The 16,061-nt window shown below is 57.8% G+C and overlaps 1 protein-coding gene across 50 annotated transcripts in view; it reads right to left on the reverse strand.

Moving 5' to 3' along the window:
* The window catches only part of TSNARE1 (t-SNARE domain containing 1), a 171,645-nt gene extending 157,349 nt beyond the window's left edge, over positions 1-14,296 (reverse strand). For 15 of the 50 annotated variants that reach the window (XM_070631140.1, XM_070631161.1, XM_070631149.1 and 12 more), the window contains exon 1: positions 11,771-12,826. In XM_070631140.1, coding sequence (XP_070487241.1) covers positions 11,771-11,945 — 175 coding nt within the window. In that variant the 5' untranslated portion in view covers positions 11,946-12,826. Of the gene's footprint in view, positions 1-455; positions 649-11,770; positions 13,264-13,434 lie in introns of those variants that run through there. The other 35 variants (XM_070631169.1, XM_070631168.1, XM_070631166.1 and 32 more) reach the window with 13 other exon arrangements.
* Between the last annotated feature and the right edge of the window lie 1,765 nt (positions 14,297-16,061).

Genomic DNA, 16,061 nt, shown 5'->3' on the forward strand with positions numbered 1-16,061 from the left:
GCTTCTCACTGGAGAAAGCTCTCTGCTTCCAAGGGCACACGTGATTCTATCGAGCGCACCCAGATAATCCAGAGGACCTCTTTATCTTAAGGTCCGTAGCCTTCATTATATCTGCACAGTCCCCTTCCGCCACACAACCTAACATATTCACAGCCTCGAGGCATTAGAGTGTGGCCACCCCGGATGGGGGTGGAGGTGGACAGGGAGACACCATTCTGCCGGACACAGAAGGCACTTAATAAATGGTCCCCACAGACATGGAGAGCTGAGGGCATCCCATGAGATAATACCACAAGGAGACCACTCAGTCAAAGACAGACTCTCCTAAATATCAGAACTACATCAACTTAAAAACAAAACCCACATGGTAAAAGACTTTTTAAAAAACGCACACACAATAGTACTCAGATCAAATATACGTGACCTATGAATAAATGTAAATTAGTTTAACGTACCTAGGGAAAGCAAACAAGGTTCTCAGACTGGGTCACGAGGTGAAATCCAGCTCTGCGTGGGACGTAAGAGACACACTCGACGGGACTCAGAGGGTTCAGGACAACAGGGTGAAGGTGCGCCAGGCCAGGTGCAGAAGCAGGACGGGGCATGACCCCAAAGTCAGACAGGAGGAGACGAGACAACGAAAGACACCTGGGGACACCAATGGGCACAGTTCAGAATACACCAGAATAGTTATAAATAGCTGTGCACCAGGTAACACACAGCCAAGGTTCACAGGAGACTCAAGGAGAACGAGACCAAGACGTGCCAACGGTAGAGACCGCAGTTCACGCCTGCTGGTCCACACACAGCAAGCAGACAAGAGCCAAGGGCACACGCGACCCAAACGCAGGAGCAAGGTGGACCACCTGCCTGTGCACACGTCAACCCATGCACACCCAGGAGAGGAAACAGGTCTTCTTTTGAAGCATCCGTGATACAGCAATGAAAACTGACTCTGTATCAGGGCCACAAGCAAAACCTCATAAACCCAAAGTTCAAAAGAGAAGACTCAATACTCTCTGATCAAAACACAACTCAGGAGCCAGCCCCGTGGCCGAGTGGTTAGGTTCATGTGCTCTGCTTCGGCGGCCCAGGGTTCTGACCTTGGCCATGGACCTGGCCCCGCTCATCGGCCATGTCAAGGCACGTCCCGCATAGCAGAACTAGCGTACCTATAACTAGAATATACAACTATGTACTGGGGGGCTTTGCAAGAAGAAGAAGGAAAAAAAAAAGATCAGCAACAGATGTTAGCTCAGGTGCCAACCTTTAAAAAAATAGAACACACACAAAAAAAAAATGCAACTCAAACTAGAATAATAACAAAACCCAGAAATCAAAGGATACTTCCCTGGGAAATTTTAAAGCTTGTTCCTAAACAACTCTTGGACCAAAAAAGAGAATGCAAACCTAAATTGCAGAACGTCCAGACAGCACCAAAAGGAAAATATATTCAATCAGAATTTAAGGAACAGCTCTTAAATATTAAACACTTTTTGGAAAAGAACGTAAACAAATGAATCAAGCATATGCATCAAACACCTAGGAAAAAGGATGATAAGATAAACTGAGAAAAGGCAAAAGAAATTAACTATTAAGTAAAAAGTGATGAGTTAAAAAGCAGAAAAAGAGGACATCAATTTAACAAAAACATCCAAAAGCTGAATCTTTGAAGAAAAATAAAATAGAAACTCCTAGCTAGCCAACCAAGCAAAAGTGAAGCAGATAGGAGGGAAACAACCCCAGAGACGGAGGCAATGAGGAGAATGCCAGGAGACCGCGCTCCTCAAGACCAGAGGGGCATAGCTCACGCTCGACAAGACTGGCAATTTTCCAGGAAAAAGTCATTTATAAAACTGACTCCCAAAAGAAAGAAAGTTGAAAAAGGACTTTCTTCCTCAAAACAAACCCAGGGGCCCCGTGGCTGAGTGCTTCAGTTCGCGCGCTCCGCTTTAGCAGTGCAGGGTTCCGCCGGTTCAGATCCTGGGTGTGGACATGGCACTGCTCATCAGGCCATGCTGGGGTGGCATCCCACATGCCACAACCAGAAGGACTTACAACTACAATATGCAACTATGTACTGGGGGGCTTTGGGAAGAAGGAAAAAAAAACCCAAAACAAACTAACAAAAAAGCACCAGGCCCCCGCAGCCTCTCGGGGGAACCTGATCAACCCTTTAAAAACCAGGCGGCTCAACGCTATCAGACTGTTCTAGAGAATGCATGAGAAGGAACACTTCCAAATTATTTTTATGAAGCAAGTGCAACACTGATCTCAGAATCAGAAAAAAGAAGTACACACCAGGAGAAAAATGACAGAGCAGCCTTACTTCCGGAGAGCAATGCAAAGATGCTAAATTACACAAGACCAGAAAGTGCCAGCAGCACCGTAAAAGAACTCTACATCAGACCTGTGAAGCACGTTCAAGGAACTCAGGATCGGTCACTCTCAGCAACCCCACTGTATAATTCCTCATATTAATACATCTAAGAGGAAAGATCATATGATCGTCCCACACAGGATTTTAAAAAGGAATTGACAGGATTCCACAATGATTCTTGATTTATAAAAACAAACACTCAGTAAAACAGGCAGGCCAGGTTCTGACACGTGAAGCCTGCCCACCCCAGTCCAAGAGCACGTCTGCTTCATGGAAAAGACCAGAGCATGCCCACTGGGCGCCCACAGCCACGGGCTGCCACTGTGCCAAAGGATCCAGCCCACACTTAGACAACGGGAAGGACCTGGAACACGCAACCCGAAAGGGGAAGGAAAGATCACTACTGCAGCTGCTGTGACTGGAGGCCCACGATAATCAACCGAAAAACAACAGGATTCAGTAGGGTAGAAAGGGTCAAAATTACATAAAGAAGTCAAGAGCATTCACACATGTACACACAAACAGGGGGTGATATAGGAGAAAAAACTCCTTACAATAACAATAAGAAGGATAAAATTCCTGCAAATACAGAAAACTTGAAAACATTATAGAAGAATGCCAAAGGAGACGTCCACAATGGGAAAGATATACCACATTCAAGATGTCACTCTCCCTGGGGTTATTTAGACATTTAACACAATTCCACCCCAAAACCAATCAGGTTTGGGGAGTAGAGCATGTGTAAACGTGTGTTTGGGGTGAGGACTGAGTAAAGAACAGACAAGCTAATTCAAAGTCCATACGTAAAGATAAACAACCTAGAACAGGCAAAAAAAATTATGACAAAAAAGCAATGAGTTCTTTGAGATATGAAAACATAGTCTAAGGCCTTAATAATTAAAACAGTAGTACAACTGCATACACGGACAATGGAACAGCTTGTAAAAAACAAATATAATCAGGGGCCGGCCCTGTGGCACAGTGGTTAAGTTCACACACTTCCGCGGCCGGGGGTTCGCAGGTTCAGATCCCAGGTGTGTCCGTACCACCTCTCGTCGGGCAATGCTGCGGTGGCGGCCCATAGAAAATAGAGGAAGATTGGCCCTGAGCTAACAGCTGTGCAGGATCTCGAAGAGCTGTGTGCACTCCCATGTTCACTGCAGTACTTTTCCCAACAGCCAAGACGTGGAAACAATGTAAACGTCCATCATGGACGGATAAGGAAGATGCAGCACACCCATCCAACGGAATCTTACTCAGCCTTCAAAAAGCAGAAGATTCTGCAATATCCAACACCACGGATGAACCTTGAGAACATCATACAAAGGTAAATAGCCAGTCACAGAAGGACAAACACCACAGGATTCCACTTACATGAGGAGTCTAAAACAGTCACATTCATAGCAGAGAGTAGAGTGGCGGGTGCCAGGGGCTGGGGGAGGGGGAAAGAGGAGTTACTACCCAGTGGGCAACAAGTTTGAGCCCAGCCAGCTGAGCGAGCCTGGAGCCCGGCTGCACAGCCCCGCACCCTGCTGAGCACCACTGCATGGGCGCTGCCATCTGTCAGGAGGGGAGGTCGCAGGCGAAGTGCTCCCAGCACCCTCAAACACATTTATTCTAAAAATCTAAATGCAAATGGGGATTTAGGGCGTGACTAAGCTAGAATCTAAAACCACCGGGGAAGAAATGGATCATTTCATAATTTAGATGAGACTACTGGTAAAACATCTGGAAAAATTAAACCCGACACACACCTCATGCCATACACCAGGATAAAAGACAAATGAATAAAAACCTTAAACGATAAGAAAACACAGTATTTTTTAAACTCGCTAGCCCTTGTTAACTATAACTCAAAACCCTAAAGCCACAATACACGAGTTGATGAATTCGACCACATAGGAGCTTCCACACGGCACAGCAGCCCCAGTGACAAAAGGAGGCGGCCAACGACCTGAACTCATCTGACACTCGGAGGGCCAATTTCCATAATCTAGAGGAAAGGATGAACAGCAGTGTTTAAGAAATGAACAAAGTCAAGGCACAGAAAGTTCACAGAGAAAATACAAATGACTCCTTGATACATAAAAAGACACCAGGCCCGTTCATAATAAAGGAAACGCGACGCATCTGCAGCCGGCAGGCAGGGCAGGCAGGGCTGGCCGGGCGCCCCACGCCTTCCGCGGCGGGTAAACTGGCTCAGCCCCGGCGGGCGGTTCGGCAGTGTGCACCCTGACTAGAAAGGCCTGACTCTTTTGACCCAGGCCTTGCCCTTCGGAGCGTTTATCCTACACACATACTGTATTTGACATGCACCACACGACATACAAACAAGGTTGTCCACCCTGCGGTGGGCGAGCATCGAAAATCACCCAGATTCCCACCAACAAAGGACCATTGAATCGATCCTGGCATAGCCACACTTGAAATACTCTGTACTTGTCAAAAAAAAGAGAAGCTCTCTGTACTGAGATGGAAAGATCTCCAAGCCATTTGCTTAGTAGGAGGAAAACATAAAAACCAAGGTGCAGAAATTTGTCCTAACATGACTTGAGAAAGAAGCAGGGAAAACACAAAAGCGTGTGTCTGTATTTGGTTGAGCTGTATATGGCTGACCTGCAGTGGCTGACACTGGCATTTCTCTGGTATATACTAGTACATATCTGGAGGGACAGATAAGAAACCAGGAGCAGCGTCACCTGTGGAGACAAGACTGGCCGGCCGGGACGGGAGACTTGTAACTTGCTACTATAAGCTTCCTTATATGTTTTTACTTTTGCACTTATATCAACTATTCAAAATACTAAAATACAGGACTCTGGAATGGCTGACTGCGGTCCAGCCACACCACAGAACAGGACTCAGTAATGAAAGAAACAAACTACTAACGCACACAGCAACCTTGAGAACTCTCCAGGGAATGACGCCAATGAAAAAAGCCAGTCCCCAGAGCTTCCATGGACCAGGATTTCATTTATACAACATTCCTGCAGCGACCTTAGAGGAAAGGAGGACAGGCTAGCAGCTCCCAGGGCTAGGGAGGGCAGGGCCGCAGGGCGGTGGGAGTGGCTGCAAAAGGGCAACCGCAGAGGGCTCTCTGGGTGAAGGAAACAGCCTGTATTCTGAGCGCATCTGTGTCAGAATCCAGGTTGTGACGCTGCACCAGAGCTTTGCAAGATGCCACCACTGGGGAAACTGGGCAAAGCACACACCATGGCTCAGAACTATGTCTTACAACTGCACGTGAATGCACAACTGTCTCGAAATAAAAAGTTTAACAATAAAAAAAAAGGGCCAGGCTGTCGACCTCCACGCCCGAGGCCACAGGTGTGCAGAGCAGAGGCCACATGCAGCCTGATCTGCTTTCCCAGCACCTGCCTCCTGGAACATCAGGACTAGAGGGAGATGAGGCCGGCAGGGCCCAACCTCTCTGTGCACGTGGAAAGCCAGGCAGGAAGGGTGGCCTTCCAAATGCACAAAGCTGCCTGGCCAGCTGGTGTGGCCCTGGACAGCACTGGCCACCACTGTCCCACCTCCCTTCCTCGGGGAGTGGGGTAGCATGGCACAGCCTGGCCCCTCACAACTGGAGCCACGGGATTCCTTCTGGCCAATGACCTGTGAGCAAAAGTGACCTGGCTCCCTCTGAGCCAAGCACTAGTTCCCAGGACAAGACCCCCAGAGCTCTCTGGCCCTCCGGCAGGAAGATGGCACATTCTGGACATTGGCTGCTCCATCAGCCTGTGTCTCTGACTACACTGAGCCAGTCCTGGTGCAATCCTGGCGGACACAGACCTTTGTGGTTTCAGGTTACCGACCCTTCAGGGATGCTTGTTACAGCAGCAACACCCAGCCTATCCCGTTAGGACCTCTACCCATCCACCCACACCCGGGCCTGCATCAGGCTGCCTGACTGCACTCCCGCCCCTAACAGAACCCTGCACGCTGCCTGGGGGGCCTCCCTCCACCGGCCTCCAGGCCCCTCCTGCAGGTGGGCAGTGGCACAGAAAGGTGGCAGGTGCTCTTCCCTGTCCCACTGTCAGATGGAAGGAAGGACGAGGCTGTCCCCCACAGCGGCAGGCAGCTCTGGCCTCTGCCTCCCCATGTGTAAGAGGGCTGAAGCACTGTTAGAACTGCTCCCAGACACAGAACCCTTTCTCCAAACACAACGGCGCTCGGACAGTACAGAGCCGCTCTGGGGAAGGAATGGGGTGTACAAAGCAGGCTGAGCAGAGCCCCTCCAGGTCCAAGGAGCAACGTCGGCCCCCCGGGGAGCAGCCCTCCACACCCCGGGCCGTCACGCTGCAGGGTCAGGGTGGGAAAGACACACTCGGGTCCTGTGGTTGGACCCCTGGGAGCAGCCCTCCACACTCCGGGCCATCATGCTGCAGGGTGAGGGTGGGAAAGATACTCAGGCCCTGTGGTTGGACACACTCATTCTACTCCCACCTCCGCGCTGCACTCGCTCTGTGGCCTTGGGAAAACACCACCACCTCTCCGGGCCTAAGAGGAAATAATGCCCCCGCTTCCCAGCTCTGAGCAGTGGCACTAAGACCACCACATTGCTCAGCTCGGAGCCATGGCAACGCTCCTCAGGGTCCCTGCAGCCCTCCCCACATGCCATCCACCTGCCAAACACTCGTCCGCATGCAGCAGCCCGGCTAAGCTGAGCCCTTGGGGCAGCCAGGCAGGGGGCTCTGGAAGACTCCAGCTCTGTGCAGCTGTGCCGCCCAGGAGTCGTGACCCGCCCTCTCCAAGCTGCGGTCTCCCTCCTGCTCTGTGGAGTCGGTGAACACAGGAGAGGCGCCTGCTCACGGCTGGCCCACCAACTCTATCAGTGCCCCACTTGGAGATGCCGGCGTGGCCTAGGCACACCAGGCTGCTGAGAAACAGGTCTTTCCAATTGCTAGTTCATGCTTGCACAAGCATTTACTGAGCACCTACTGTGTGCTATTCCTGTGCTGGGCCCCCAGAGACACAAAGACAAAGGTAATGTGGGGGTAAGTGCACAAGGAGCCCGATGCTGAAACAAACATCCACAGGCCACAAGATTTCACATTAGTCCGCAGGCCTCCCTGTGCCCTGCCCCGATGCCAGGCCCCGAGCACAGGGCGGGCCTCCAGACAGCAGCATGGAACTGAGCCTTGAGTGGGCGCAGGGGGTCGCCAGGTGGGTCTGGCACCCGGCCACTCTGGACAGAGGGGCAGGCAGGCTCAGGCGGCCAAGAAGTCAGCCCAGCAGGTTGACCAGAGGCTTGAAAGACGATCAGGTCAAACCGCAAGGAGCCGCGACCACAAAGTGAGAGGCGGCCTGACAGGGAGAGGACTGTCAGCCAGGAGTGACAGGCCAGAGCGACAGGCAGCACGAGGAGCCAGCACAGTAAGAGTGAACTAAGAGGCCAGGCTGAGGGCTGCAGACGCACTGGAACATCCCCCCCGTCAGCGCAGACTTCCTGGACCCTGGGCCAGGAAGAATGGACTCTCTGCCTCCCCAGCCCGCCAGCCCCCGCTCATTAGCACCTTGGCTGTGGGGGAGGCAGCGGGGGCGGAGGGCAGGCCCAGGGAACGAAGCCAGCTCCTCATTAGCACTGCTCCTAGGAGCCAGTGCAGGGAGGGCAGCCCAGCCCAGGAAGGAGGCTGTCGTGCTGTGCCGTCTTAATGTGAGGAGAGATTGATGCCGGGCTTCTGGCTCAGAAACATGGCCCTCTCCAAATACTCAGCTGGAATGGATTATGATCCTGGTGGAGGGCGGCCAAAGGCAGCCGGCCGGGGGGAGCAGGGTCGCACCCCTGCTTTGCCCTTGCTGCTCTGTCCAGCACCGATTCCCTGAGCAGAACCTTGATGCCCTCCGCGCCGGTATGCCTGCCCCCCTCTTCCCAGCTGACACCCCACCCTCCTCCTTCACCACCACCCTGCACCCCAAGGTCCGGCTTGCTAGCCAGTGCAGGCTCAGTCTGCACCCCTCAGACCACACCCAGGGTCTGGCTCGGGCACTGGAAGGACAAACAGGATGAGCAGACAGGTGTCCGAGCATGACCCCTGACCCAGGGCCCTGAAAACGCTGGACTCAACAACTGGAAAACCTCCCACAGGTCAGGAGGGCCAGCCACGGCCCAAGGGGACCCAGCCTACGTCACCTGTCAGCCATTCCAGGAAGGAGAATTCCCAGTTCCCCCGGCCTCCCCTCTCCGTGAGAAATGGCACACCAGGACACTTGGGTCCCTTAAGCCTTCAGACCTCTGCCCAGCTCTCCTTTGGAATGTCAGTCAGCCCAATATGGAGGGAAGTCCAGGATAAATCTTCATCAGTACAATCTTCACCATCATGAATGGTGTCCCCTAGCTCACAGAGCTCCTTTTGGCGTGTCAGCGTCTTGCAGTCTGGTCCTCCCCGCAGCAGCAGAGCAGGCACGCTGGGCGGGCGGGGCAGCCGAGCGGTCAGCGGGTTCTGGCGCTGGGTTCAAGTCCTGGCCAGTCCCTACAGGCCTGTGACTCCGGGTAAGATGCTCAGCCCTGGGAAGTCTCCTGATCTGAGGAATACAAGGACCTGGCAGATAGCAGCGGTCAAGAAACAGCAGCGACTATTCCGGTGATGATACCAAGACGGCGACGATGGTCAGTTCTCGTACTCCCGCTGGGGCACTCAAAACCAGGCCACGTCTCGCCGTCCGGCCAGAGCGAGCTCTCTGGAGCAGGAGGCAGTGGCAAGGCTGTTGAACAGTCGCTCAGAAGAGGGGCAGCTCCACCTGCCCTGGGGCTGCCAGAGCATCCCCCGGGCACTCCCCAACACCCACAGCCCCTTCTCGTGCCTTGGGGACCCTCCCTGCAGCCCCCGGCAATGTCTCCAAAAGGCCCTGAGCTTCAGTGTCCCTGTCTCTGAGACGGTGTTGATACCACCACCTCCCAGGTGGCCGCAGGGTCAAAAAGGGCAGGGCCAGGGAGGGACTAATGAGGGCCATCGGTCAGGACCCTACGGCTAAGATGCTGCAATGCCCTCGGACTTCGCTATTTCCGTACCCGGAGGCTAACACAAATCAGGGCTGGTCCTGGGCCTGCTCTCGGGGGTTTCGAAACCCGAGGCAGCCAACAAGACAAGCTTCCATCGATCCAGTTCAAGAAAGAACAAGCTTACTAGGCTGGAGCTCCAGGCCAGGGCTCGCAGGATCAGCCTGACTGTCCAGCTCTGCTCTCGTGTCCACCTGGGGGAGGGCTAGTCTCCCCAACACGCGGGAGCCCAGACTACTGGAATAATAAGCAGCCTGCCGCCAGGCCCAGGAAAAGCCCAGCTTGCCCGGCCAGCCATCATCCCACCGAGGGGGTCTACAGCACTGCTGCCACCACCACAGACCCAGCCACACAATACCCAGCCACAGGCCGACAGCCAGGCCCTGCGGGCTGGGGAAGATGCCAGCAGCAGGCTCCGGCACAGGCCCTGGGGGCCACCAGGCCCAGACCCCTGGTCCTTGCTCCCTGTGGCCATGCCTCCTATCCTCTTCAGGCGAACCTCTGCACGGCTCATGCTGGCCCTTGCCTGCTCAGGACCGAAGTCCAGGCCTCACTTGCCTCCCCAGGCCCCCAGAGCCTGGCTCCAGTCTGACCAGTCTGTGGGGAGCCCTGCACCGCTGTGCCTTCCCTCAGGTTCCCCACTGCCTGGCACGCCTCCTTCCCATGCTCAGGCTTCAGACTCAGCTCAGGCCTCACCCACATCCAGGACCCCTTCCCAGATAGCTACCAGGACCCCCAGCCCCACGCACAGCCTACAAGAGCACGTGCAGCCCACCAGCGGCCTCGAGTCCGATCGAGGCCTACCCAAGCCTGGGGTGGACCCACAAGCGGGGAAGGGCTCCGTCTGGCACGGTCTGGGCTTGAAGCTAGGCGGAGAATCATCTTCCCTCACGCCCGGCCTGGCCCTCAGCAGGCCTCAGGCTGATGGGACAAACCGCAGCCGAGATAAGGCTGGCAGAAGGGCTGCGACGGGTTTCAAGCACAGCCCTGGACTGCAGGCAGGCCCCTCAGAAGCAAGGGCGCCGGGAGGCGGCATGACCGTGCCCACATGCTCTGCCGGCTCGGGCACCTCCAGAGCACCTGGCTTGGCTTGTCGGCGGGTCCTGTCTTCTCCACCAGGGCCTGGGCAAGACAACTCCCTTCCTCCGGCAGGTTCCGCTGGCTCCGGGAGCAGTGCTAACAGGAAGCGTGGTGGAGTACACAGGTTTGGGTCAGCTGTGTCACAACCCCCCTCACTTCTTCAACCAAAAGCCACCAGGCACCCACCAGATCAGGGCCCGGGCACAGCTGGGCGATCAGAGCTGCGGCTCCCAAGCGGTGGGGCAGCCGACGGGGCGACGGCTGTGCCTCTGCCATGGAGTACCAGCCTGGGCACAGGAGCCTTCTCTCGGCCCCAAGCTCATCCCCTAAACAATGGGAATAAGAACCCCCTCGCCTGCCTCAAAGCACCCGAATGGGACAAGGACGTTCGAGTAGAGTGCAAGAATGAATACTGCACACCCGCAGGGGACGTCCCCGGACAGGACAGGACAGGCCCACTCGTTCTTTCCTTCTTCCTTTTAGTCTTTTGTCACCCACTCCTCCATTCGTGGGTCGGCAAATACTGAGGAGCCAGGCAGTGCTGGGCACTCTGGCAGAAAACAGCCAAGTCCCAGAGGAGGCCCAACTCGCGGCACCAGGGAGGCCACACAGCCGACGTCGACAATCAGATGTTGAAGAACAGGATGAATTACAGCTGGACTCAGCCACGCAGCGTGAATTCCACTTGGAGCAAACGATGCCATCACAGCAAGGCCAGCAGCCACCGATACCCCGCGTGCAGCAGGGAACAACGCTCAGTCCTGGCCGGCTGCTCAGGTATCCCACCCACTGGGCAGAGCAACAAGGTGCCGACAACCTTGGGCGCAACCACACTTCTGGGTGCAGACGGACGGCTGGAGATGCAGAACTTGGCGGTTCAGGGACTCAGGGCAGGCTCACCTTTCTGGGCCTTGACCCCCTCACCTGTAATACGGGGAGATTAATAGGCCCCCCCAGGGCCGCTGAGAGGACGAACTGAGTCACTGACGTAAGTCGCTCAGGGAAGAGCCGGTACCCCGGGAGTGCTGTGGGGTGTGGCAGGCTGGTTCGTGTCATCATGCCCAGTTCACCCGCCCGGGCTCTCTGGCCAGCCACCCCTCGCCTTGCTACCTGGCCCAGCTCAAACCCCACTACCTGGGAAGGCCTCCCTTCTTCAGGACCCTATGGCACGAATGCAGTCCTTGCCATTGACGGCTCAGTACCCCCTGGTCACGGTTTGTGTCCTCCCCCCCAGCCAGGTGAGTCCCAGCTCCCTGCTTCGAGCCACCCCGCATCGTGAATAGAGCCCTTGCCTCAGCCGTGTTTCTCACCATGGCCTCTCCGCCGGCATGCGTGTCCAGTCTGCTCACTCACACAATCGGCTGGGGGTCTAGCGAGCTCTACATGCCAGGCTGGGCACTCAAGATCCAAAGGTGACCAAGATGGGGGTCCCCACTCTCTGGGCCTCTCAGCCGTGTGTGGGAGGCAAACACAGACACAGGTCATCTCAGCGAGACACAGAAAGGCAAGGTGAGCACCAGGTGCTGCGGGCCATGGGCGTAATTGCAGGTGAGCCCCACCCAGGGGAGGCGGGGAACGGGAAGGCTGCCAAAGGGACGTCGGGAGTACAAGAGCATCCCAAGTAGAAAGCCTGGCATCAACCCTCTGGTACTGGTGACAAAGACACGGGATGTGCAGGAAACAAGGACTTCTGCAGTGTTGGGGCACAGGAAGCAAGCTGTGGAAGACGCAGCTGGAGCAGTGGGCAGGAATCAGATGCCAACCTTCACGCAGAAGGAAGGGGGTGCCTGTGCCTCAGCACCCACCTCAAGTCCTCTAGAGCGCCCAGGGAAGGTTGCCTAGACAGTCAGGGCGGCCAGGCCAACAGAGGAGGAGAGGAATGTGGAGGTGACCCAGCTAACACACCCCCTCCTCTAGAAAGCCTTCTGAGATTGCCAGTCTCCCACAGCCATTTGCAGTCACAACGTGGCTCCTGAACCGACACGGACAGGACAGACCTTTCCTGTGCTAGATTCCTACAACGGATGAGGTTGAACCACGTGAAATCCCTGTTTCAACAGGTGAAACCCTCCAATGCTAACAAACTTCACCTGCATCTTTGACCCTGAGACTGTGCCCACACTGGGGGTGCAGTGAGGAACCACCCCAATCCCTGCCTCGCAGAGACTACAGAAAGTACACAAGCCAACGAGTGGCAGTGACAGAACATGAAATGCCGAAAAGGGAAGGAGACCGCGCCCGAGACAGGACACTGGTGGGAGCGGAGCTGGGGAGAGTGAGCCGAGAGCCCGGAGGAGGCCCCCCAGGAGCTAAGGGCAGGGCAGGCAGCGAGCCCGGCGGGGCTGGGACGGCAGCGGGCCCATCTCGCCCAGCAGCGGGGCCCACGGAACTTTCTACCACGACGGCAGCGGTCCCGGCCTGTGTCACGCCGTGGCTGGCGGCCACCACGCTGGACGGCTCGCACAGGGCCCCAGACCCGAGGTTCCCCACAGGCGGCCCCTGAAGGGCTTCCGCGGGGGCAGCACCGCCCAGGGTCACCTGCAGCTCCCGGCCCGACGGCCCCAGCCCTCGGAACCAGGAGGCCCCTCAAGCCAAACTCGGAGGAAGGGCAGGCAGGCGCGCAGGGAAGCCCGCGGGTCCGCTTCCCCGACGGTGTCTCCCACTCGCCCGGGCCGGGGACCAACCCCTGGGCCCGGCAGGGGGGGCACCGGGGAATCAGGGCAGCCGCGACCCCCGCCCGGTACCCCCGGCGCTCAGCCCAGCCGCGGGGGCACCGGGCGCATGCGCCCTCGGGCTGGGGGGGGGGTTCCCCGCGGCGGGGCGCCCTCGGGGGCGGAGCCGGAGCGCCCCCACCACGGCCCGCCCCGCCCCCTCCTCCCCAGGCGGCCCCGCCCCGCCGGCCCCGCCCCGCCGGCCCCGCCCCCGCCGCCCCTCGAGCCCCTTGCTCCCCCGGCCTCGGGCGGCGCGCCCCTACCCCGGCCGGCGCGCCTCGCCCCGCCGCCCCCGCCGGCTCACCTGGGCCTGGGCTCGCGGCCGCGCTCGGTGCGCTCTCGGCGGGAGGGGCGGTGCGGGGGGCGGAGCCGGCGCCCAAACGTCACGTGACGGCCCCGCCCGCGCCGGGCCAGCGCCGCGAGGCCGCGCCCCGCCCGTTCCGTCAGCCCCGGCGCCTCGCGCCAGCCAATGGCTGCCCGAGCCGGGGCGCGGGGCAGACGGCTTGCGCCCGAGGACTACAAATCCCAGGGTGCCCCGCGCGGGCAGCCGGAAATGGCCTGGGACGGCGGCCGGCTGGGTCACAAAGTCCTGTCCTGGAGGCGTCGGGCCAGGGCTCAGGGACCCTATGGCCACCAAGGGCCCCGAGGGGTGCGCGGCCCCGGTCTCTGGGGCTGCGCCGAGCCGGTCCCGCCACCTTCCCTGGCCCTGTGAGATGGCCGGCTCAGTCCCCCCCTCCAGCCCCAGTCTCTCCACCTGTAGAACAGGGTGACGATGGAGGGGAGCTTGGACAAGGAGTGAGCAGCGCCCGGCCTTAGGCGCTCCAGGCTGGACCCGCCTCGGCGGATCCCAGGCGCAGGGCCCGAGGAGGGCAGCGGGGAGGAGCGCCGGGGCTGTGCGGGGGCTCGCTGGTGGCCGCTGCCCGGGGCAAGGACCGGGAGGCCTGATGCCCGCGCTCCGTGCCCTCTGGCCAGGACTCAGAGGGCCCCCTGATCGCTTCAGGCGACCAGGCCTGCAGAGGCCTGCTGAGCCCCTGCAGACCCCAACACCTGGTCAGCGGCTGGAGGGGTGTCTAGGGGATTGTCACCCGCACACCCAAACATTTCCATGGAGGGGCTGAGCCAGCCAGCCTCTAGTCAGCCAGGGTTCCCAGAGCAGGCCTGGCTCCTGCCGTTTATGACATCATGAGAGCTTAAGTCTTTGCACAAGTGTGTATGCACGTGCATGAGGTTCGAGTGTGAACAAGTGCTGTGGGGATTGCATGCACAGATGCATGCACGTGGACATGCGTGTGCATGCATGTATGTGTGCTTGGATGTGCACATGAGAATGATGGTGTGTGGTGCAAATGTGGGGGGGGTGGGCAGGAAGGAAGACTGGCCACAAGGGGGCCAGAGGGCCTTTGCACACATCAGCCTCCCCTCCTCTACTTGAGTCTCACCATGACCCTGGCCCGTGGCCTGTGCCCACTTCACAGGCACGCAGGGTTTGGACAGGGCTTCTCACCCTACCCCCAGGACAGCCCAGAGCAAGGGAAGCCAGCTGCTGCCCCATGCCGGCAGCTGCTGACCGCAGCCCAGTGGTGTCAGGGGAGGGGGCACGAGGACAAATGCCTGCCCGAGAACTGGGGCAGCCAGGTCTGTGGGTGCTCGGGCCACCAGCTCACTCTCAGCCCAGTGATGGGGTGTGGAAGGAAGGAGGGAAGAGTGAGGTCCACTTTCCAGGACGAGCACCTCCAGGAATGTTCTGCGCCCATACAATGGAGGTAGGGAGGGAACAGTCTAGCATGAACAGGGGCCCACCCAGAAGAGGTGCTGAGTACCTGTCACTTCCTCCCAAATTCCATCTAGTGCCCCACGGAGAAGCAGGGCAGACAGGCCCCCTCGGTTAGCAGGGAACGTGATGGGGCGGGAGGATGCCGAGACCCCCAGAGGAAGAGCGAGGGAGGAAGTTGTCGCAACCCCCTCGGGGCAACCGCTTGCTCTGCCACATCTTGTCCTCCCTGTGTGCTTGTCGGGGGTCATCACAGAGCCGGGCAGCCCTGGGTCCTCCTCCTCCTGAGAAGGACAACTCCTGGGAAAGTGTGCAGGCCCTGCCATTGTGCCTGCCACACCCCTGCACCCATCTCTGGCCAACAGGGTGAGTGACAGGGATTAGCCCCCAGCGTGGGCTCTTACAGGAGGGGCAGGTGTTGGCTTGTCCTCAGCTGGCAACCCCCCACTTTGGATCTTCCCTTTAGGCCCCAGTGAAGGTGGGGACAACAAGGTTGGGAATGGTCTGAGGGTCTTCAGAAGGAGCCTCCATGCAGCGCCCACTAAAGCAGATCCCAGAAACGCTCACTCTGACGAGAGAGCAACACAGGCTTCTCGGTGGTCGCTGGACCTCCCGGTCAAACTGAGTCGATGTGGGGGTCTGCAGTGTGTTTCCCTCCCTCCCCGCCTTTCTGTCTGTCCCCGAAGCCTAGGCCCCCTGTCAGCTTCTCTAGGAGACCGTCCGTGCCCACCCAGCCGCTTCCGCTCTGCTCCCCAGAGTGTCATAGCCGCATTCACTCGTCACTGACTCCCTCACCACCCAGTCCTGCCAGCATGTGATGTCACTGCGGCCCGGTCCCCCTTTGTCCCCTGCCAACAGAGCCCCAGTTTTGTTCAAGGCAGCTATGTACCCAGCCTCACTGTGACCATCTTGACAGGGTGATGATGGCAGGAGGCCCCATGAGTCTTCAGGCCCTTTCAGAAGGGCCCGATGTCGCTGGCCAGCCTGTCTTACCGTCGTCCTTCTGCCTTCTCCCCGCTCCAGCCTGGAATGCGGGCAGAGTCCCATGGAGAGCAGCCATCTGGGGAGCAAGGGGTCAGGTCCCAAGCTGAGGATGGGGAGCAGTTGGTTTGTGGGGCC

This window comes from Equus przewalskii, chromosome 8, assembly GCF_037783145.1.
Source record: "Equus przewalskii isolate Varuska chromosome 8, EquPr2, whole genome shotgun sequence".
Lineage (NCBI taxonomy): Eukaryota > Metazoa > Chordata > Mammalia > Perissodactyla > Equidae > Equus > Equus przewalskii.